The sequence below is a fragment of the Polypterus senegalus genome, chromosome 10, assembly GCF_016835505.1.
Source record: "Polypterus senegalus isolate Bchr_013 chromosome 10, ASM1683550v1, whole genome shotgun sequence".
In the NCBI taxonomy this organism is placed as follows: Eukaryota; Metazoa; Chordata; class Cladistia; order Polypteriformes; family Polypteridae; genus Polypterus; species Polypterus senegalus.
In genome coordinates this window covers 171,377,937-171,402,406 of record NC_053163.1, presented here as the reverse complement: position 1 = coordinate 171,402,406, position 24,470 = coordinate 171,377,937, and the positions used below count along the sequence as shown (strand labels likewise).

At 40.5% G+C, this 24,470-nt stretch overlaps 1 protein-coding gene across 1 annotated transcript in view; it reads right to left on the bottom strand.

Moving 5' to 3' along the window:
- LOC120538075 (ribosomal protein S6 kinase beta-2-like) overlaps positions 1-24,470 on the bottom strand; it is a 57,531-nt gene that overhangs the window by 25,208 nt on the left and 7,853 nt on the right. The window contains exons 2-9 of the mRNA XM_039767490.1: positions 21,809-21,846; positions 21,115-21,232; positions 16,883-16,951; positions 16,340-16,487; positions 11,247-11,304; positions 6,377-6,477; positions 4,471-4,561; positions 4,072-4,162 (exon numbers count right to left, since the gene is read on the bottom strand). Of these exons, the coding sequence (XP_039623424.1) occupies positions 4,072-4,162; positions 4,471-4,561; positions 6,377-6,477; positions 11,247-11,304; positions 16,340-16,487; positions 16,883-16,951; positions 21,115-21,232; positions 21,809-21,846 (714 nt within the window). The remainder of the gene's footprint in view (positions 1-4,071; positions 4,163-4,470; positions 4,562-6,376; positions 6,478-11,246; positions 11,305-16,339; positions 16,488-16,882; positions 16,952-21,114; positions 21,233-21,808; positions 21,847-24,470) is intronic.

Here is a 24,470-nt window from a genome sequence, read left to right as displayed (position 1 = left end):
ACTTATAAGATTACAATGTGGAAGCTTTCGAGGCAACACAGGCCCCTTCTTCAGGCAAGATGCCTCGAAAGCTTGTATATTGTAATCTTTTTAGTTAGACAATAAAAGGTGTCGTTTTGCTTGGCTTTTCTCACATGAGTGATATAGGCATTGGTAATTTTTTTTTCCTCCAATAAATCACAGGATCATTAAAAACTGTGGATTATGTTTACTTAGGTGGTCTTTTGTATTAGAAAGTTTGGAAATTTAAAATGATTTAAGTCTTATGAATAAGCAAAAATGGAGGAAATTGGGAAGGAGCAAATACTTTTTCACAAAACTGTATGTTAGTAAATGTAGAGAAATGCCCAGCAAAATGACCCCTTTTATTGTCTAACTAACAAGATTACAATATGCAAGCTTTCAAGGCAACTCAGGCCCCTTCTTTAGGCAAAGATGTGACACAGAAACTGGAGTTCCCTGTGTTTATATAAACTCTAGGACAATAAACAACATTGGTAAATCTTTAAATCAGAATTCTTAAATGTAAAAAAATTAAAGATTCATTCAGGCTAAGGTTAATTTAACAAGAGAGAGAAGAACAATGTATGGTCAAGATCTTTGGATAAGATAACAGTCCAACAAAGTCTTTTGAAGTTTGTAATGAGTTTTTCAAAACAGAGTGAATCTGCAGTCAGGTTGTCTGTGTCAGTCTGAGAGATGCAAACAATCCTCATCTCTGGCCATAAAACTCTTGTCTTTATTCAAACCATGTTGCAAGATATTCAGTTTTAGCATAGGTTTCACTTCCCATTCTTTTCACTCTTGCTGTGTTCTGAAGTTATCCATAAGCCCTGTGACTTTAAAGTCCCTCTCGCAGTGTCCATGGCTGTTGAAGTGGGTTAGTAAATGTAACATAGCTGGCATACATTAACTGATTTTTTTAAATTTAATTAATATTTACTTTTTTTTCTTATTCCATTAGCGCCTGATTGATAAAGACAGCAAGTTCCTGTTTATCCACATAATGAGAGTCAACCCCCTGGTCTGCTACTTTAATTGCCCATTTTGTTTTTTTTTTTCTTGGCCAGTCTTAATGGTTGAAGTCACAGGTCCTACTGAAGAGAAAAGAGAAACAAAAAAAAAAAAAAAAAAAAAACGCCAGCCTGCCATTGTGTTTGCTAACAACAAGAGCTTCAGTGGCCCCCACTCACAAACTACAATGAGCTCTCTATTAAACAGCTCCCATCACTATGACCTCCTTGTAGCTACAAGAGACGCTCATTATTTAGTACAATGCTGAAAGAATTGTTTGTGATTTAGCAATGAGCTCTTTGCAGACTGGGATGGCTGAGGGGAGGTTTCCATATCAGTAAGGCTGGTTTGTTTCATTACCCATTCATTCTCTACAGCCTAAATATCTAATCAGATAATTCAAACAGCTAAAATATTTAAAAAAAAAAACAAAAAAAAAAAAACACAACAAAAAATGGCCAACTTTTAATTCTAACCCCAGTCCTGAGGGTACCATGTGGCTGTAAGCTTTTGTTCAAACCAATGTCCCAATCATTTATTTTTTAACTAACTCTTAATAGCTGTGCTTTCCGTCTAAATAATCAATGTAGAGCTCAGCGTTAATGTTTGCAGTGGTGGTATTTGTGGTACTGTGGAAGTCCAGCTTGGAACGTATTTTGTAATGCATGCGATAGTAAAATGGATTGAAATTTGTCATTCCAACAGATGGCACATCACAAACATTTAAGGTAATAAAATGCATTACTGCAAATATTTGGCGATGGACCATTCATTGCAATTACAAATGCAATGCACATGTCTCAGTTATGTGCCATTTGGTATGGGATGCGAAAAAGCAGTGTTACTGTTTGTAATGTGCCATCTGTTGGAATGACAAAGACAATACATGTTTCTATTATATATATATATATATATATATATATATATATATATATATATATATATATATATATATATATATATATATATATATATATATATATATATATATATATATATATATATGTGCCATTTGTTAAAGGATGGGCGGCATGGAGGCGCAGTGGTAGCGCTGCTGCCTCGCAGTTAGGAGCCCCAGGTTCGCTTCCCGGGTCCTCCCTGCGTGGAGTTTGCATGTTCTCCCGTGTCTCGTGGGTTTCCTCCGGGTGCTCCGGTTTCCTCCCACAGTCCAAAGACATGCTGGTTAGGTGGATTGGCAATTCTAAATTGGCCCCTAGTGTGTGCTTGGTGTGTGGGTGTGTTTGTGTGTGTCCTGCGGTGGTTTGGTGCCCTGCCTGGGATTGGTTCGTGCCCGGTGTTGGTTGGGATTGGCTCCAGCAGACCCCCCGTGACCCTGTGTTCGGATTCAGCAGGTTGGAAAATAGATGGATGTTAAAGGATTCGTAAAGGCAGTGTTAATGTTTGTCATGTGCCATCTGTTGGAATGACTAAGGAAATCCATATTTCTCTGTTATAAACCATTTGGTATGGGATTTGTAAAAGCAGTGTTAATCTTTGTGATGTGCCACCTGTTGGAATGAGTAAGGCAATACACGTTTCTATTATATGCCATTTGTTATGGGATTCGTAAAAGCAGTGTTAATGTTTGTTATGTGCCATCTGTTGGAATGAAAAATGCAATGCATATTTTTCTGTTATATGCCATTTGGTGGGCAGCACGATGGCACAGTGGGTAGCGCTGCTGCCTCGCAGTTAGGAGACCCGTGTTCGCTTCCCAGGTCCTCCCTGCGTGGTGTTTGCATGTTCTCCACCGTGTCTGCGTGGTGTTTCCTCCCACAGTCCAAAGACATGCAGGTTAGGTGGATTGGCAATCCTAAATTGTCCTTGGTGTATGTTTGTGCCCTGCGGTGCGCTGGCGCCCTGCCCAGGGTTTGTTTCCTGCCTTGCGCCCTGTGTTGGCTGGGATTAGCTCCAGCAGACCCCCCATGACCCTGTAGTTAGGATATAGTAGGTTGGATAATGGATGGATGGATGCCATTTGTTATGGGATTTGTAAAAAGCAGTGTTAATGTTTGTAATGTGCCACCTGTTGGAATGAAAAATGCAATGTGCATGTTTCTGTTATAGGTCATTTGCTAAGGGATTTATAAAAGCAGTTTTAATGTTTTTGACATGTCATCTGTTGGAATGATATAGTAAACACTCTCACATTATTGGGAATTAGTTTTGCACATTTACTTTTACTTGAAATGTTTCTCTTGAGTTTCCTATAGACCAAGTAAAATATGTCATGTGTAAAAACTGATGATAATAATTAATTATCTAAAGCATCTAAAGTTTCCCAAGTGATGGAGATGAAAGAAATGCTGCATTGTAGTATGAAAATCAATGCAGTAATACGGTAATAGACAGACACACATCTGCATCAGTCTTAAAATCTGTATTTTTCAGATTGGACTTTCTAGTGTTTTTTTTTTATTTAGGAATTTTAGTTTTTGTTTTTTCATAAAATTTGCAAAACTTTTCACTTTGTCATTACAGATCACTGAGTGTTAACTGATGGGCAAAAACGGCAAATATATCCATTTAAAATTAAATCTACAAAACAATAAAGTATGCAGAAACTGAAGAGGTCTGAAGTACTTCTGAATCTCTTGTATAACGCGATGTCCTCGGATGAGTACACTGGATGCTCACACACTGCTTCATGTCTCAGTTTTTCAGATGACCACAATACACAGGGGACAATGTTTCATGGATGGATGAAACAAAAGTTGAACTCTTTGGCAGAAATGTGAAATGCTATATTTGCAGGGGAAAAAAGAATAGTGCCCACCAACACCAAAACCATGAAGCGGGATGGAGGGAATATCATGGTGTGGGGCTCTTTGCTGATTGGTATATACTATACTTGTTTAATAGGTAAAAAAGGCAAGTGTAGCAATTTGCTCCCGATCAGACTTTGGTCCTGAAGCAGCAACCTTTAAGTTTCATTACAGCTCTCAGGGTGGTTTGATATATCACAAGGTTGATAGTAAAATTAAATGTGACAGAAGACATACAGTAAGTGTGCGTCTGTGAGAGAGACAGTGTGTACTCAAAGTAGGAAGCACATACCGAGCCGGTCAACATGTCATACATGAGGGCCCCTAGGCTCCACCAGTCAACAGCACGATTGTGACCACTCCGCGTCAAGATCTCTGGAGCCCTGCAAATAGATTTGTACGTCAGATATTTGTCACAAGCACACAGAGTTCACATCAGTTCTTAATTATTAATATGATGCGTCTGCAGCACTGCCTACACAAACAAGAACCTCACATACCCTGTTGTCTCACCTAGCACGGTACCGGGATCCCGGCTCACAGGCCAAGCTGAAAGCTTACACGTCTGAGATTTTCTGTCATCCATTCGCTTCATTTCAGTCAAGAAGATGGCTACCGATTTATTGAAGCCCCAGCAGAATTTCCCAATACTTTCCAGGACGCAAAATGGCCACTGTGACTGCATACTCACATGTACTCAATGGTCCCGCAGAACGTATGAGTGACTGCGCCGTCATGAATCGACTCCTTACAAAGTCCGAAGTCTGTTAGCTTAATGTGACCTGCAAAACCATAAAATAACACAAAGATATTTCAGAAATGAAGAGTAGAGTAAAACACATCATTGACCATGTAGAGTTTCTTTAAGTGGACCGAAGCTGTGATAGTCGCACGCTGCTAGATGAGGGGTCTGGGAGACATTTTCACTGCCATACCAAGCCAACATTCTCCATTTCAGCAGGCTTCACTCCCTCCGCCCAAAGAAATCTCACTATGTACTGTTCAACAGTGGTGCAATTCTGCAGCGGCGCATCCATGTTGATGTGACCATAGCTTAATGGCAGAGAGCTGTGCTGTATGTGTTCAAACTACCCATAAGCCATTGCAAATGTGTCGTAATGTGTCAGCTTCTATCAGTTGCAGTTAGCGGGTAGTTTTCAAATTTCTTTCACTCTTTGATAAACGCTCGCATTTACTCAATTATTTTGACCTCATTTGTAATTCGATTTGGACAAAAGCATCTGCTAAGAGAATACAGTAGACCCCCGCGAAGTCACAGTTCAGGGTTCATGGAATCAGTCATTCATGGATTCCTCCTGAGAACCTAAATATTAATTGTTACTGGAAAGCGCAAATATCCTCCACAATTTTTTTTGCCTTTTTTTATGGCTTGGGATGGTAAAAGTAGCCACTAGAGTTTGAAACTGCAACTCCCAGCAGTCCCTGCAGTAGATCTGATTGGTCTTCTACTGAGAACAGGAAGCAACCACTGATGGAAACGCGGTTTGGGATGTTGAAAGTAACCAATCCGAGAGCATTATTCATTCTGCTTGCCGCTGATTGACTGCTGCCATGTGATGCATCTCCAGCTGAGTGTCCTCACGTTTTTCATTTTGTTATTCTTAAACGCACAAGATGTCGCCGAATCGCCCTGCACCTTCTAAGGCTTCTGGCACTGAGCCTAAGCACCAGAAGAAGAAGTTTAAAACACTCCAGGAAAAGGTTGAACTACTGGATTTGCTCCGGGAACTAAAAAGTTGTGCTGTAGTAGCGCGCCACTATTATTAATGAAAACACCACATGCTACATAAAGAAGAACGAAGCAGCGATCTGGAGTACCGTATCTGTGATAGTGCCAAAAAGGTAACGACCGTAAGGAATAAAAATATCGTCAGGAAGAAGAACATCCCCTTGGACGGTAACATCATCTGTGAGAAAGCACGGAAATTGTACCAGCGGTTCGCTACAGGAGACAATGTGGCAACTTCCCATCACAATGTTCCTGAAACCTACAAAGAAAAGCCAGCACGAAACCCCACCAGAAGAAGACCCGTCCAAAGATACGACTCCTCCTGAAGCACCTGAAGAGGCGCCACCTGAGGAGTTTTAAATCCTGTGCATCATACTGCACAGCTACTTCATCATCATCAATATCATTCATCATTGGTGAGCACCCGCACATTTTACTGTATTTTAATTAAATGAAATTATGTATTTATTCTACTTATAACAAAGAAAATGACAGAGCATACCAAAGAAAATGCGCTTGTATGAATTACAGTACATATAGCGGGAACATCGGTACTTTACATTCTAGCACCGCAGGAGACATAGCAGTACAGGACTGTACAGTATATGGGGTTTACCTTTACATTCTGTTTTTAGGTAATGTATTAAGCCGAGCTTGAAAAGAAATTAAAAGTGCTTTGGGGGCATACTGTATTTAGGGTTTAAACTATAATAATGGGCAATTAAGAGGCATTTTTTAACCACATCCAAAAGTTGCGGTTTTTCACAATTCGTGGGTGCTCTAGGAACCCCCACGAATTTTGGGGGTGTACTGTACATGTAAAAATAAATGTGAAGATCAGCCTCACCATACTGGTTCAGCATAATATTCTCAGGCTTCAGGTCCCGATAGATGATCCCATTTGAATGCAAATGTCCCAAGGCCAGAGTGATTTCTCCAAGGTAGAAACTGCAAGAGGAAACACATACTTCGATTGTGACACACTCAGAATGGTTTTAAAATGCCTTATAATTAGAACACTCTAGATGAGAACAGGCCATTCAGCCCAACACAGCTCGCCAGTCCTGTCCACTTAAGTCTTCCAAAATAAATAACAAGTTGAGTTTTGAAAGTCTTACTGTCTACCACACTACTTGGTCACTTATTCCAAGTGTCTGTCGCTCTTTGTGTAAAGAAAAACCTTGTAATGTTTGTGTGCCGTGGAAATAATTGTGTAGCGCACCTGGGTCTAAACTGGAGAGGAACAACATCATGAGGTGGTTGAGACCTGTTGGAGGAGGACAGACCTACATAGAGAAGCTGGCATAAAAGCAGCTCTGCAGTCACCATGTTTTAGACACAGTGCTTAGAGCACTTCGGACGCATCTCTAGAGTCCATCTGATTAGTGTGTGGTCACCAGCGAGTATAACAGGGCTGGTGGATAGTGGGCATACGAGTTGCCTCTAAGGCAGTGAGGGATGGGCAAAGGGACGAGGCAGCTGAGAGATGCCAACAATGTGCTCATTAAGTGCCCTGTTTGTGATTGCCGATTTCTGAGATGTTATTTTTTTGGCTTCTCCAGTAGTCCTTCCCCTTAGGACAGTTGAGCATGTTTATGAGATATAATGCGTTTGTGGTAAGAAGAATAGTGATGTGCGTTGGGGTGTTTTTAGTTAAACAAAAAGTGTGCGACCAAACAAAAAGGGTTGGGAAACATCGGCCCAAGGAGCTCTGTTACACCTTATCGGAGGAGCAGCTCATCCAAAGATTGAAAGAGTGAAGATTCAGAACGAGGATAAACATCTCAGAACTGGCCTTCCTCCATATAATCTTTTTTAAATAAGTTGGATGACCTTTTCCCATTTCAGGCAATTCACAGTGAATTCAGGTATGGTGACATTTTAGGTACTGCAGAAGACCAACTTAAACTTATTATTTCAGAGGTTATTTGATGCTGGATGGGTTTCATCCAATATGCTCAGACAGAGTGCAAAAGGTACAAGGGGAACTGAAGATTTATGTGATTGAGCAATGGCAAAAAAGTAAGCACAACATAATAAAAACTGAAAAGTGTGATCCAGAAATTGAACTTCTGACTGAATTTGTCCACTTTACTGCCTAGGGACATCATTCTGGTTAGATTTTATTAGCCTACTTGGAAAAATGAGCCAAAAACATTGCATTTTCCTTAACAAGAACAATTGTTATTATACGTAGCAGAAATGTATAAATACCAAAAAAAAATCAACATAGTTACAGGAAGAAAGGCATGTCTAGTGTCCACTGCTCTGCTGATGAAGGACGTGTACCAAATCTGCATGTGACATGTTTGGAAACAGTCACCAAGGCACAACCTGGTGTTAATCGGGACAGTAGAAGAGTGTTTCTTTGCACACCTTTCTTATTTTTTTTTCTGTTGTTCATCCTCAAGAGTGTACAATGTCAGTGCCTGATCTACACGATCAACGTGCCCCTTGTGATTTTGGCTACATAACGTATAGCATACTGACTTCCACATTTCCCCTGACACGAACATTGACAATTGCTGCATTGTAAACAGTACTTAGGGGGGGCTAACGCCTTTCTTTTTCTTCCACTTGAATGCAGTCATTTTGCCTTCCTGTCATGCAGCTATTTGCACCACGATGAAGCTTCACGCAACCAAATTTACCAGGCACGTCATGGTGGTTTGGGCATACTGTGCCATATTCATTTATTTTACTATTTGTGTCAATGTCTGTTGACCAGTTCACATTGTCATCACTATTGCTTGATTCAACTAATGGTTCAGGTTCAGTTTGCTCTATAACAGGTTTTACAGTTTTTCATTTATATGCCATTGCGTTTTTTGGTTGACAGCTACATCCCACTCATGAATATTGATGCATTAACATAGAGAGGCAGAACGCATAGACAAAATCATAATTGTTTTGCAGTATGATGTAATTCCATCCACAAGATGGCAGCAGAATCTTGAATGTTATTCAAGCTCATCATTGTACAGTATATGCAATCGAAACAAGTTATGACTAGAAGAAGAATCACTCGGGGTTAACCATTTTTACATAGAATTCCAAGCCCAAGGCATGTTTGACCTTAACAAGACAAGTTGGGGAGCATGCACTGGTACAGTACGTTGCAGCACCCACCACATGACGAAACAACTCGGGATCTCGGTTTACAACCCCCCAGGCAGACACGCAGTGCAGTCCCACCCTCCAGAAATGACCCTCTATCTGCCGCAGCCAGGTATTATGTGGGTGACCCCTTGGCTTGGTCCAGCCACTTGGGTCCCCAACAATGAAGATCCTACGAGCTGGATTACTCTCTGGGAAACACGCCACATGGCCGTAGTGCCGTAAGTGATGCTCCCTCACAATGCAGGTCATGTGCCTCATTCGGGACTCCGTGAACAACCGCTCATTTAACACGAAGTCAAGCCAACAGTACCCAAGGATTTTCCGGAGAGACACAGTACCAAAGTAGTCCAGTCTTTGCCTCAGGTGACTGGATAGAGTCCATATCTCGCAACCACATAGCAAGACAGGAAGCACCAGGACTCTAAAGACTTGGACCTTCGTTCTTTTGCATAGATATTGGATATTACTCCTCTACCAACACTCTACCTCCAAGAATGCTGGTAATTTTAAATGGGCAAATTTGGAAGGAACAAACATCTATTAGCATGTTCCATTTGTGGACACAACTGCTCTATTTTCATATTGATGCCTTTACATCTGACCACATCTTATTGCCACCTATAAGCAGGTTATTTACAGCAGCAACTCTTATTATCCAAGCCAGAAGTCCTTGCATGTGTTTGGAGGGTTGGGTATGTCATTTTGTTTACAGTGTATTGTTCTTCAATTGCCCCTTCTACTTATTATCTAAGTGGACTTTGTAAGTTGACCTTGGGTGTTTCGTTGTGTGGTTGGTGCCACACTCTCTCTTGGAGTTAGGGAGTGCACCCTATGATGGACTGTTCCATCTAATGCTGTTTCCCATTTTGATGAGGAAGTTATGGAAACCATAAAACCTCAAACTGGATAAACAAGATGCAAAATGTACGATGTTGTCACACGCCTGTGCATGGGAGACAGCTTAAGGGCTCTAGTAAATGCAATTACCCGCCGAGCTAGGGGTTGATTGATGAGCCCTATCACTGCTGACATTATCTCTGGTGTCTGTCCCCCTGGGCACGACCGTTCCTATCTTCTTCATACATAAATCTGGCAAACCAGTGACCTACTTTGGTTCTGTTTGGACTTGTGTTCATAAAGACATCCCCACAGCTAACAGAATGTTATTCTACAAAAAAAGTGTGTTATAGGGTTACCAAGGTGGGAGCCCAACTCTTTACCACTGTTCTATATGTCATTTTACAACTGATGTACTCAGAAGATGCAACGACTAAATATTTGTTTTTAGGACCTCTTCATTTTAGGGAAAAAACAGCAATAAGCAGGTTCAGTAAAAGGATGAATATTGGCATTCCATCTTTTTGTTTTCTGAAAAAACATTTTCAATTACAGGGCTGTGGGGAGCAACTAAACAGTAGGCACAAGGTGGGACCCAAACCTGGACACAATCCCATTCCTGCACACAGTACTTCAAGAATGAACGCAAAAAAATAATTTGGAGCAACCAGTAAAATTAAAATGAATGTCTTTGGAAAGCAGGAGAAATTCCAATTACCCAGAAAAAATTAACACATGGATCAGGAGCAAACCCCAAACCCAAAATGGCTGACTCAGCAAGTGAAGCCCAGTTCCATTAGCTTTGAATGAGCCATGGTGACCACTGAGTCCTTTCATTATAATTGAATAGGTTCAGACTAGAGCATCCTTTGGACAGCTGGAGGAGATCAGACTCCATTTCTGGGAAGGGGTGGGGAGAGAAGAGCAAACAATGGGTACAGTGCCAATTGAAAACATTAGGAACTTGGAGTTAGGAGAAATGAAATGTAGCAGAGCAGACTGCCACTTCACAGGGGCACTCTGGCTGATACACTCATTCAGAATCCCCCTCTACAGGGTGGAGCACAGGCGAGTCTTGTACTTTGACCAGACAAGATAGCACCTTGGTTGCTTTCCAAAGCAAACTTTCCTCCTATGGTGGCCTAATTTTTTTTTTTTTTTGTAACAAAATGAACTACCCTGCTCTAAAAGTGGTGGTTACAGTAAAAAAAACGGCTAAAACTTTGCACTTGGCCATGTCATTTCAAGGAAAAAAATATTATTTTAAATTATATAGAAGCAGACAGGGAATCTGGGAATACTAAGTGTTGCAGTGGGAATAGAGAGAGCTGCCCCATAGAAATTCATCTACCTAAGTATGAATCCCTCATAAGGGAGTTCCCCATATGCCCATGTGGAGTGTTCACGCTCTCTTTATCTCCCAATGGGTTTTCCTACTCCAGATGTATAGGTTACGTTAACTGTTAGCTGGTCCCAGTATGAGTGCATGTCAGGGCCCAACTGCCTTCCTTCCAGAGCTGCTGGGATAAATTAAATCAAGTGGGTTTGAGAATGTTTTGCTAGGTTTGCTTAGTTAAGTGTTGTCGTTCTGTGGCCCTTTTTTTTATTAAACCTCATGAACTATCTCAAAGTACGTCAGCTCAGTTCTGGCTATGAATTATTCACATGTGGACATAGAAAAAGACTGTCAAGTCTTTATTCTTTTTATAGACAGCTGCCATATCTGTCTGGTTTTGACGAATGTGCAAATTTTGCCTTACCTGGCCATGTCTTCCATGAAGATTCCTTCTCTTTCCAGCTGCATGAACAGTTCTCCTCCTGTGAAGAGAAAGACAATTGAGCTTAGAAGAACTACACTCACCAAGAGCTCCTCAATCCAATCGTGAGCAGCATTTCTGTCTTTAGACCTCAAAAATCTCAACACACACAAAGCAACCAAAGTAACATACATTGAAATCTACACAGATAAATGCTTTGTCCAAATCACGGACTCATTCACATTGTCCTAAAGGTGCAGCGCTTTCTCAGCAAAAAATCAGGTCTAGCAGAGGCAGCAAATGTAGCAGCCTCAGCTGAACAGGCCTTTGTGTCTCCCAGTACACAAAAGATTTAAAGCTTCTCAAAGGGAGGTCCTAATCCCCATTATGGAAGTTGAATCCAGCAGATCAGTCTAATTTGTATTTCCAGGGGAGGGGAACAGCAACTAGCAAGGGACGAGCCACAGGGGAAAAGTGCCCACAGGATGGTATAGGACAGGGGGCCTAGCAGGTAGCACACACCTCTGCACAATCTGGGCACAGGCCGTGGATACCATACTTATTAGCATACAGAAGAAATATTACATGAGTATTTAATGTTATTTTTGTTAATTATCTGCTGTATTTTCTTTTCCCGTGTTATGCTCCATGTGTTTTGAGGGGGGGTTCCCCCAAGAGGCGGGGCCACCTGCCATTCACCACTAAACACTCCCCTCCGCCCTATAAAATCAGATGGTCTCCCATAGTTCCTGGAGGGTTCATTGGAATGTGCTTGGGAATTGGTGAGTTACTGTGATTTGTCTGTGCTTGTGCCATTGTATTTTCTGGAATTTTTGACCTTGCCTTGGAATATTATATTGGTACTTTGTTCTCTTTGGATTGCCTTGCTGGCAACTCCTTTATGCCTTTTGTGCTCTTTGGAGCATCACAGTGTCATTTTTTTGTGTAGAACAAACCTTTTGTTTTAATAAGATCCTGTTCCCGCTCTATTATTAGCCAGGGTTTGGATGGTGATATCCCCCACTAGTTGTCATTTTGGAAGTTTTTGGGACTTTCAGTTCTCATTGCCTCGAGGAAGTCAGATTATATGACCAGGTATCTCAGGATATGACAAATTACATGACTCCCTCCCAATGGCTCAGCACCATTACAAGTTTCCTAATGCCCTGTAACAGTTATTATAGTTGACATAGTTTTGTAGCCAATCACCATGTAGCACACTGAAATTCTCATTAGTTGTCAACTTCCCCATACACAGTAGCCAAACCCTACAACTTTAGACAAAACTGAACCCGTACCTGTGGGATGCTACGGCTGAGTCACTACATGACTACCGGCTATAACATTCTTGGCTTTCTAAGATTAAGTAAAATAAAGACTATGAAAAAAAATACTGGCAAAATCATTTAGTGCATTTGGGGCTTTATGTGGCATTAACATCAATAAATGGCTCAACAAAGAACAAAAGGGACATACAATGTAGATCTGAAAACCAGCCAGGGGGCTGAAATATAACACAGTCATTAAGTGTGACACACTTTGTGACTCAAAGATGTGTAGTGTGACATCAGACTAGACCATTAATAATGATTTACTTGTGCAACTGTTATTATGTCTATGGCCAAATCTAGACATAGGATAAGTAGGCACCGGCCTGGGTGCACCAAGATTGAGGGAACACCAAAATATAATTTAATATACAATCACAAGGGCATTGATCTCCAAGGGGGAAGCTCATCTATTACATTTGTGATTGTGAGGGTGCGGATCTCGAAAGGGGAACCCACACTCTTCGAATTTCTATGTGATCACGAGGTGCTGATCTCCAAGGTGGATCACTCACTCATCAATTTTTATATGCGATCGTGAGGATGCCAGTCTCCAAAGGGGATCACTCATTCATTGATTTCATAAGCAATCATGAGGGCGCTGATCTCCACTGGGGATCCCTCACTCGCCCAATTCATATGTGGTCCTGATGGTGCAAATCTCCAATCCCCCCACCTGAATTCATCAATCTTTATACGTTATCATGAGGGCGCCGATTTCCACTGGGGATCCCTCGCTCATTGATTTCAAATGTGATCCTGAAGGTGCCGTTCTCCAAAGGGGAATCATCACTTGGTGAATTTTTTATGCAATCGTGAGGTCACCGATCTCCAAGGGGGAATCCCCCCATATATGCGATTGGGAGATCAGATCCGACCACACAGATCTCAAAGGAGGACTCTATTTTGGAAGCCTCTTTTTGGACGCTTGCAAAGGAGTCTACCTAGAGATGCAATGTTTCCTTATCAGCCAGCCCTGATTATGTGGAATGACAAGGGGATAAAGCACTTGTGAAATGATTAGGAGGATATTCTTACGTAGTGCATAGTAATCCTTGCTTTTCACATTTACATTTCTGGTATACAGGTCTTTTTTAAAAATAATAATAAAATCAGACACCTGAGAAAGACTCCGAAATGTGTTTCTTGTTGCCTGACAGACAATGTGCTTTCACAACTTTCACTAATGTGTTTAAAAGTGAGAGGAAGCACAAAGATAACAATCTTAGTCTACATCCAAGAACTGCATAAAAAGAAAGCGCATGGCAGGGAAGATCAAGCTGAAATTACACTGGATGCCTGAAACATAGGGGAGCCTTTGACATTACAGACTAATTTGGTATATTTTTCTTGCTTTTAGATAATCAAGGTAAAGAGCCAGGCACTGGAATCACCTGAATAGAAAACAAAATCTACAGAGTAAACAGGCCTGGTGCAGAAAAAGTGAAAGAATAGAGAAGGGATACGTACAGTCTGGCTCCTGACAACCCTTCACTGGACTAATCAACTTTAGAAAACTTAAGAAAATGAATAAAGTAATATGTTGTCTAATTGATATCAATCACTGCTGTGAGAGTTTTGATCACAGAAGCAGAAAGGCACACGACATACACTCAACGACACGGCAGTCAATGAGGTATCAGAAAACGGGGCTCGTGTTTGGCTAACACACCTGTCAGTTAAAATGTGTGCTTAAAAATGGCAAAGCTCAAGAGACTTGAAGGGTGCAAGATACCAGCTGCAGATCTGATAATGCCTACCCTGGAAGAAGGAAACAGGAAATCTTAAGTTAAAAATAGTCAGACCCCTTCCTGTGGTTGACAGAACACCTGACAGCAGCTTCCGGAGGCTTGATAAGACGCACGTAAAGAAAGAGTACAGAAGGACAATCTGTTCGCTCTTTCACTTCCGATGTTCACCTTGTTAAGTCTTTTTTCTATTTTGGTGTTTGAATTTATAAATGAGTTTCCTAATGCTTTTCCACTACAGATGGCTTTTGCCAGTGGGGCAAATAATCAGTAATTAGTATGTCGCTGGGACTTGTGCTGTTAATGTTTTGGAGTAGGGAGGGTTGGGTTGGGTAGATAGATAACCACCCATTGTCTAAAGCCACTTTTCCACTGCAGGGTTGCTGATACTTGGGAGCCTATCTCAACAATTGTCTGGCACAAAGCAGGGGCAATCAGCCCATCGCAAGGTGAAAACACAGACATCAGTAGCCGATTTAGCAATTACCTGAACGTCTTAGGACTGTGAGAAACTGAAAACCACAAGCAGACACAGGGAGAACATTTTAAGTCCATGCAGGTAGCACCTGGGACTTGAACTTTAGTTTCCTTTTTGCAAGGCAGCATGTCACACAGACATAATATGCACAGGCTAGGACACTTATGAATTCAAGATTGTGGCATTGCTGACTTCAATGTTCAGTCTGGATAGTTAGTATTGCAGAACTAAATATTCGGAATGCGGAAATATATTTTGTATATCACAAAGAATCTGTGAAAAATGTAGGCAATATGAAGATGAATGAAATTGAATAACTATAACAGTGTTAGAGCAGTGAAGGACAAAAGCTCAAATAGCAGTTAAAAAATAAATTCTTTTATCAATACAAAAAATGTTTCTGCTAACCCGAACCCTAACCCAGGAAAATTATTATAAAGAAACTTTGAAATGTTCAGTGTCAATGCTGCATCATCTTATACTACTGTGAATAAAGGCAGATACATCATACAAATACAGTAGCGACTGGCTGGAGTTCCAGTCATGGATGGTTTCTCTCTTCTACCCTGTAGTGAGGAGAGAGCCCATTGCAGAAACAAGTGATGCGAAATGCTGCACTCCATCTTCACTAATCACTCTCCAAAGTCCAAACTACTAACAGATGTGTAAAATGTCAGCAGTGCTTGTGCTCAACCACTAATCACAATTCATTACTTGATCCCCACTAACATTAATCCCTGTTTGAATGAAAAGTACATACCCTGGAGTAAGACTTAAAATAAAAGTATCAGGAACTGCCTATCAGCAACTTGAGTTCCTGTGGTGGGAATGTTACAAAAGTTCTTGAGTTTCTAAAAATGTCAATGGTTGATTTGTTTTCGGTCCTATTTTTGTAAAAATTGATTTCTTTGTATGGAATGTTGTGTGATTTTAATAAAATCAATAAAATAAAAAAAATAAAAAGTCCCTGGTTCCTGAAAAATAAAAAAGGTTTTTGTGGTGGGAATGAGCCTATTATGCTGATCACAATGGGGCTGAGTAGTATCTTAAAGGCGTTCGGATGTAAACCCGAGATGCCACCATTGCAGTGTGGGCACTTAATAGCCAATATATTTTTATGGGCAACAAGTGGTTGTGAGGCACTCACTTAGTGTCTAAATCTATTTTGTTGTACTTTGTCAGATTGTGATGATGACATCAGCGAGTGCCGATATCCCATTGTTTGATTGACTTTCTTTGATGAGAACTGCTCATGAACTTTCATGTCTCGCTGGTCATTACCAAAAAGAGAGACATATAGCATAAGTTAAGTAAGTTAATAGAAGTCTGCACACAAAGAAGAAAATTCTGGTATGGTCATACCAGAATCTTCGTAGCAATAATAACTTCACCGGTGGCCTCCTAAGAACATATTCCTTGTGCAGTATGATCCAAGCTGGGGTGGTCCGCAGTGAAAGTCCTTTGTTTTGCCAGAAAGTCAACCTCCATAGTACATTGACATTCACCTTTCACAACAAGGCTCTGGGCTGTTTGCTCACTCACCACTAAGGCACTCCAGAATAAGATACAGCTTCCCACCGGTCTGGAAGGCATACATTAGGTCTACGATGAATGGGTGCTTCACAGCTTCCAAGATGTTGCGTTCTGCCTTGGTGTGGGCAGTGTCCTTTGCATTGCAGACAATCTTGGCCTAAATGGGTCAACAGTGAGAGCCATTTGAAAAGTTATCTCCTCAAAACACCTACAACTATATGAGCCCTTCAATAATTAAAGGGTAGCAGGCAATTTTAGAGACGATTAATGAACAAATCCTACTAGTGTTTAACCAGATAATACCAGAGGTAAAATTAGGAATCAGCACTATGTCTTGGAAATAATTACTTATCATCAAATAATTAGCAACTTGATTCTTTCCAGTATTTGTATAAAAATGTATTATATAAATAAATGTTGTTGTTGAGGTTATTGTTTCCAACCCCACAGAAGCCATGATATGTCTCTCGGTTGTTTAGAAATTAATTAAATTATGCCATACTGCAATGTACATTTAACACAAAGGAAGACCAAGCATAAAATATATTGTACCTTTCGGAGGACTTTCATGGCGAAGATCTTGCCAGAGTGCATCCCCTGCACCTTCCTTACCTGGAATACCTAAAATAAAATGCAAATTATGACAAAAATGTACTCAATTACAGAAGAATATGACAGATTTTTTTTTTTTTGCACAACAAAATAAAACAAAAAATACTGGACAGGTCAGTGCATAAATTAATTTTCCCTGATATTAAAAGTATAAAAAGTCTGCTTTCCGTATCTGTGGGTTCCAATTCAACCAACCTCAGATCGAAACTATTCAGAAAAAAAATGCAAAACTTGAATATGACGCTCGCCGAGCACTACACTGAATTCATGCGAATGAAGTGATCTGTAGGCATAGCCTCCACAGCCATTGGGGTTTAATAAGATGGCTTATCGAGTAAACTTAAAGTTTCTACAGAGGAGCCAAGTGCTGAGCCACCACCCTGCTTTTCAGTCAGCTAGCCCTGCTCACACAAAGCACCCCTTCTCTAGTGTATTTTCTACAATTGATTGTCTGTTAAACCCAGATAACACAAAGGAATGCCCCCAGAATAGTTCCAGTGAAACCTGTGAGGCTATTGCTGTATTTTTCAATCAAAAAATTAATGATATTAGAAATGACATAGTATATCTCCCCAACACTGCAGAACCTCCTAAGCCCCAGTACTCCATTATAGACAAATTAAATTCTTTCACCAGGATAGATTTACCTGAATTACATAAAATAATCTCTCAACTGAAACTCTCCACCTGCGTCCTTGACCCGATACCAACCAGGTTTTTCAAAGAAGTATCAGACGTGCTAATTGACAATATTCTGGACATAGTAAATTCGTCATTAGATACGGGGGTCTTCCCAGACTGTCTTAAGACTGCTGTAGTTAAACCCCTGCTCAAGAAAAATAATCTTGACCCCTCTGCTTTTGAAAATTTTAGACCCATCTCTAACTTGCCCTTCTAAGGTTCTAGAGAAGTCAGTCATTATGCAGTTAAATGACCACCTCAATAAACCTGCTATTCTTGATAAATTTCAGTCAGGTTTTAGAACAAATCACAGTACAGAAACTGCACTCATTAAAGTAGTAAATGACTTGCGGGTAAATGCAGTCAGAGGCCATTTATTTGTTCTCATCCTCTTAGATCTGAGTGCCGCATTTGACACCATTGATCACAACATTCTTAGAAATCGCCTTAGTCAATGGGTGGGCCTCTCTGGCAGTGTCTTAAATTGGCTTGAATCCTACCTGGCAGGGAGAAAATTCTTTGTGAGTTGTGGTAATTACAACTCAAAGACACATGAAATCCAATATGGTGTTCCACAAGGCTCTATCCTTCTCAATCTACATGCTTCCGTTAGGTCAGATTATCTCAGGTTACAACGTGAGCTACCACAGCTATGCTGATGACACACAGCTGTACTTATCAGTAGCACCTGATGACACAGACTCTCTCGATTCACTAACACAATGTCTTACTGGTATTTCTGAATGGATGAATAGTAATTTTCTCAAACTAAATAAAGAAAACTGAAATTTTAGTAATTGGCAATAATGGATTCAATGAGGTTATCAGAAATAAACTTGATGCACTAGGATTAAAAGTTAAGACGGAAGTAAAAAACTTAGGGGTAACCGTTGACTGTAATCTGAATTTTAAATCGCATATTCATCAGACCACTAGGACAGCATTTTTTCACTTAAGAAACATAGCAAAAGTTAGACATCTTATATCACTGAAAGATGTTGAGAAATTAGTTCACGCATTTGTTTTCAGTAGACTAGATTACTGTAACGCACTCCTCTCAGGACTACCCAAAAAAGACATAAATCATTTGCAACGAGTGCAGAATGCAGCTGCTAGAATCCTAACTGGGAAAAGAAAATCCGAACACATTTCTCCAGTTTTGATGTCACTACACTGGTTGCCTGTGTCATTCAGGATTGACTTTAAAATTCTGCTTATGGTTTATAAAGCCTTAAATAATCTCGCCCCATCATATATATCGGAATGTCTGACACCTTATATTCCAAATCGTAACCTTAGATCCTCAAATGAGTGTCTGCTTAGAATTCCAAAAGCTAAACTTAAAAGAAGTGGTGAGGCGGCCTTCTGCTGTTATGCACCTAAAATCTGGAATAGCCTGCCAATAGGAATTCACCAGGCTGATACAGTAGAGCACTTTAAAACACTGCTGAAAACACATTACTTTAACATGGCCTTTTTATAACTTCACTTTAACTTAATCCTGATACTCTGTATGTTCAATTCATCATAATAACTATTCATAGTGGCTCTGAAATCCGTACTGACCCCTACTCTCTCTTCTGTTTCTTTTTCCGGTTTCTTTGTGGTGGCGGCCTGCGTCACCACCACCCACTCAAAGCATCATGATGCTCCAACATTGATGGACTGAAAGCCAGAAGTCTACGTGACCATCATCGTCAAGTCCTTCCATGAGAACCCTAAATATAAAGAGGACTGTTTCACTTATGTTAGGTAGATTGCCCAGAGGGGACTGGGCGGTCTCTTGGTCTGGAATCCCTGCAGATTTTATTTTTTCTCCAGCCGTCTGGAGTTTTTTTTTTTTGTTTTTTCTGTCCACCCTGGCCATTGGACCTTACTTATTCTATGTTAATTAATGTTGACTTATTTTTACTTTTTACTGTGTCTTCTATTTTTCTATTCTCCATTTTGTAAAGCACTTTGAGCTACATTTTTTTGCATGAAAATGTGCTATATACTGTAAATAAATGTTGTTGTTGTGTGTAGATTGATCAACCCTGATTTCTGGCAATCACTGACTCTATAAAAGGAAAGTTGTTTCGCTCTCACCCGTCCCACCTCAGATTCTGAGCTTTACAAATCCCCAAGTTGGAAGACGATTTCCAACTTTAGACTTCCCACAGTACTGTTGCTCTTAAGTAAAACAAAATATTCAAAACCCTAACCCCTAATCCTAAACCTAACCTTAATTCTGAACAATAAAGACACTCAAATAAAACTTACTAAACAAAATGTTAAACTGAATTTGGACTTACTTAACGCATAGCCCCCCTCACTTGCCAATCAAAGTAAATCCGTCCATCAGCTCACAAACACCTGACCAGGGCACTGGCTTTAAACTTAGGTATGGTTATCCATACGTGTGCACGTCCAAAAGGCTGTGCAGGCTAGAAACGGCTTGGATATACACAGAGTGCCTGCCTGCAGGTAATTAGGACGCTGCAACATAAGTAGTAAAGTTTTACGGATATTATTGACAGGGACACAAAAAATGCACTGCAGTAAGCTCTGCCCCACATTTCTAAAAACAAAAGCCATTCGGTTGGCAATCCTGACTGTAAGGCGCAGTGAGGCCCTTGGCGTCATATTGTGTGCACCCTTTGTTTCTGTGACTCCTAAAAAAAAATGAAGTGGTCAGAGCAGTCCCTCAAAGGCTGAAAGGGAGTGTAAAGTGCTATCACTTGAAGAGAAAATAAAAATCTTAGATCTTTTGAAAAATGTCATGTTGCTTTCCAAAGTCCATCATTCCCTAAACTTGTGTTTCTTAAACAAGTAGTCCCAAGCCATTTTGAGTCACGTGATGTCTATAATTGGATCATGCAGAGTCGTAAATTACAATTGCAGTGAATTAAAAAGGATTGCAAACTGTTTGCGGACAGTCTTGCAGTGGGTCTTCTCTTGAATGGCTGAAACAACCCCACCGGATGACTATTGGTGGTTATTTTCTAAAATGAAAGGAATGGTGGTCGGCGGTGATTCTCCAATGGGACATCAATAATGAAGGTTGGCAGTGATGCTATGCTCCGTGGCGAACATCTTCTCCCATGTACGACAATCAATTCTCTTATGTGGTGGACGATGATCAACGGTAATTCTCCGAGGGGGACAAGTGGAGGATGATTCCTGCTGTTTGGCAGTGATCATGGGTCACAAAAACATGGAATTGGCAAAACTGGGTCGTGGAAAAGAAAAGTTTAAGAACTTCTGCCCTAAACAATACAGTATAACAATGAACAACACAACATTTACAATTCATTAGGTGTTTTTAATAATCTAAGATGATTTAAAGCATATTGGAGGATGTGTGTAGGTTATATGCAAATACTACACCAGAGACACTTGAGCATCTGCAGATTTTTTTAATCCATGGGAGGGTCCTGAAACCAATCCATCGCAGATAAGAAGAGCCAACTACATAAACATTAAGTATATTTTTTCTGTGACTGACTCACCTTCCCATAGCCACCCTTGCCCAATACACGCAGGAGCTCGAAGCACTCGGCGCCCACCCGCTCTGGACCCTGGTTCACATTATCCGATGATATCTCGATCTCCTCACATGGTCCATCTCTGCAGAGTAACATATAAGAGTTAAACGTGACAAATCAGGTAAAACAAGAAATTCACATCAGGATGCCATAAACAGGGACTTTTCGGAATTATATACAAATGGAATTTCAAATCAATCCATCTCTCATTTAGATGGTACCCTGTCCACCATGAAACATTACAAGATACTTGACAAAGTAAGTGAGATTATGATACCAAACATAAAAACTCCACATGACCATAAAAATTTAGTCAAGCAAGTAAAAAAAAAATATTTAAGGAATATTCAATTATTATCTTGGGGGTTATAAAGTAAAGTAAAGTAAAGCATCTGGGAAGTCCCCACGAGGAGTGGGAGGAAGTTGCAGTGCAGTCAGAAACCTGGTCAGTCACAAGTTGAGTGAAGATGATGATGTCGATGAAGTAAAGCAGGAATGACAACACAAAGAAAGATGAACCTAACAGGGAAAAGCCGGTCCAACAAAACAACAAAGGTCCAGACAAACACACTGCTTAATAGGTATGTGATAAGTGATAGGGGGTCCAAAATGAAGGAAGAACGTCAAACTGGGTCATAGTGAACATAAGCGTACTCACAAATTGGAATCCAGCCCTGTGAAGTCACAGACTTCATCCTGTAATGAAACAGAAAAGAGGTTAGGGGGCTTAAATTAGCAGACAAGCCTTACTATTAAATTTTGGACCCAAAGGGGAACATAACCAAGGATGACACGTTTGACAGACTCTTTAAAACCCAATCATAGTCAAAATCCCACCCAATCACATAAAACTGTAGGCAATATTGGGCGGCAATTTCCTGCCTTGAAAAGGACAAACCAAATACACTCCACCTCCCCAAAAGCCGTAAAACATCTGTGAATTCGACTCTCCGATTGGCAAATCGGTACATCATTTGCATGAGTGGGCAGGGACCCATAGTTACATTTCCAAGTTCTCCAGAGGGTATCAACCTACAGAGTTAAACTTTAAAACACATTTCTTTAAGTAATGACGAAGAAACGGCAGAAAAAGATTACGTCAAGAGCTCAAATGGCGTCATCTGTTGCAAGTTTTTCTTCTTTCGGGACAACAACATGACAGAAAGTGAAAAGCAGCTGTTTCAGAGTGCATCTAAAAAGGAAGGAAAAAAGTGAAAAAATGTATTTCCACGATGACGAAGAAAGAAGGTAGAGTGAATTCAATGAGATTTGTGTTTCCTGTGTATGATGTGCTCAGGTTATTCCCGAGACATTTATTTAAAAAGTAGCCGTTTCCCACAGCTCTGCCCACATAGAAATGAAACAGGACAGCGAGAAGGGCCTTGCCTGGCTCCCTACTCCTAACGTTATGCTTTCCCCCTCACCTTGGCCCGCAGCCTCTGTCTCAGATTAGCGCGAATGAATCGCTCCTGCAAATGAACTACGATTCTTAGTGTGATGAGAGAAGTTGCAAAATCAACCGGAATGTTCAAGCAAATTCTAGACAGAAGCCCGATCTAAATCTGTTAAGTAGTTCTCTCGTTCGCTAGCTAAGTGAATGTAAGGAGCCCTCCGAGGCTGGCGTGCGAGTGAGGAGGGCCCTGCATCGTGTCTCTTGGATTTGCGCAAATAAATCAGTACTGCAAGCAAACTGATACATAGCACAATGAGAGAAGTCTCAAAATCAACCAGAATGTTCAAACAAATTCTAGAAAAAACTCCAATCTAAATTTGTTATGTAGTTCACTTGTGAAAAAGCGGACAGACATACAGATGTTGGATTTAAAATATATAGAGATATATGCATTTACTTTGCTGGTTGTAAGGAAATGATAGGATTACTGACATGTGGATTATGTGACACGAGAACATGACATTGTTTTCTTTTTTGAATGTGCATACTCCACACAGATAATGACTCGCCACGGGATTTGAACATAGAATGATGGATCTGTAAGGTGGCAGTGCCAACTATTAGCTACAGTAGGGAAATAACATAACAATGCCTTTTCAGTCACCTGGATCACAAGGGCCAGAGCCATTCCTGGCAGCATTTGGTGCAAAGCTGGACTTGGACAGGGCTCCACACATGGGCAAGATTGACAAAATTTCATTGGATTAAAATGTAGCAAGACTGGTGTTCAAGCAGTGCCAGGATTGACAAATACTAAAGGCGTCACCACCCTGTAGCAGAAAAACCTGAACAATTACTCAACTCTGTGTATTAGACTGTCACCGGCATGCCACGTTTTGCACAGAGCAGCACCCAGCCAGTCAGCTGATGACAGGGTCACCTGTCAAAATATCGATTCCCTCTGTCCATTGACTTGTTCCTTCAGATGTTTATCTTCAGTGATCTTATCTGCCAATTAGACATAAGATCTGACGTGCCTGTAACCAGAGAAATGTGACCGGGTCCAACAGTTTGCTTTTGCTACAGTCTGTAACTGATCGTGTCCGTCTCCCACAAGCCAGCCATGTAATAGGTGGATGTCACGCAAATTGTCAGAGAAAGCCACTGTCACGTCTCTGTAGCACTTTGTAACAGACAGAAACGGCCATCTCCCTTTCTATGGAAGAATACTTCAAACAAAACGAAATACAATAATATACAATGCAATACAATTTATTTTTGTATATCCCAAAATCGCACAAGAAGTGCCACAATGGGCTTTAACAGCCCCTGCCTCTAGACAGCCCCCCCAGCCTTCACTCTCTAAGAAGAGAGAGAAAAACTCCCAAAAAAAAACCCAGTAGGGAAAAAATGGAAGAAACCTTGGGAAAGGCAGTTCAAAGAGAGACCCGCTTCCAGGTAGGTTGGGCGTGCAGTTGGTGTTAAAAAGAAGGGGGTCAATACAATACAATACAATACAATACACAGAACAACCCCTCAATACAGTATACAAGTATAAATTTTAGAAGTACGTAGCAGAATTTAACAGTAGATGATATCACATAATATGATTTGGAAATAAATTTAAGAGTTGTGAAATGCAGCAATTAATAAATACTAAGAATATGAAATGTGAGAAAACAAATTAAAATGTGCCACCAAATATATTTTGTTACTTTTTTCTTTATATCTATATGTTTCTATTATAAAAAAAAATCATAGAAGGAGACGAGACGTGATTTTCTCGGACAGACACCCATAAGCCCCGTGAGACGAGATGGCCAGAAATAAAGGACAAAGAGCAGATGACAAAGTAGAAAGTCGTAAAGAATTAAAAAATGATGGTGCTGTACACATGCCGAGTAGATCAAGAAAGAGATAACGGAAG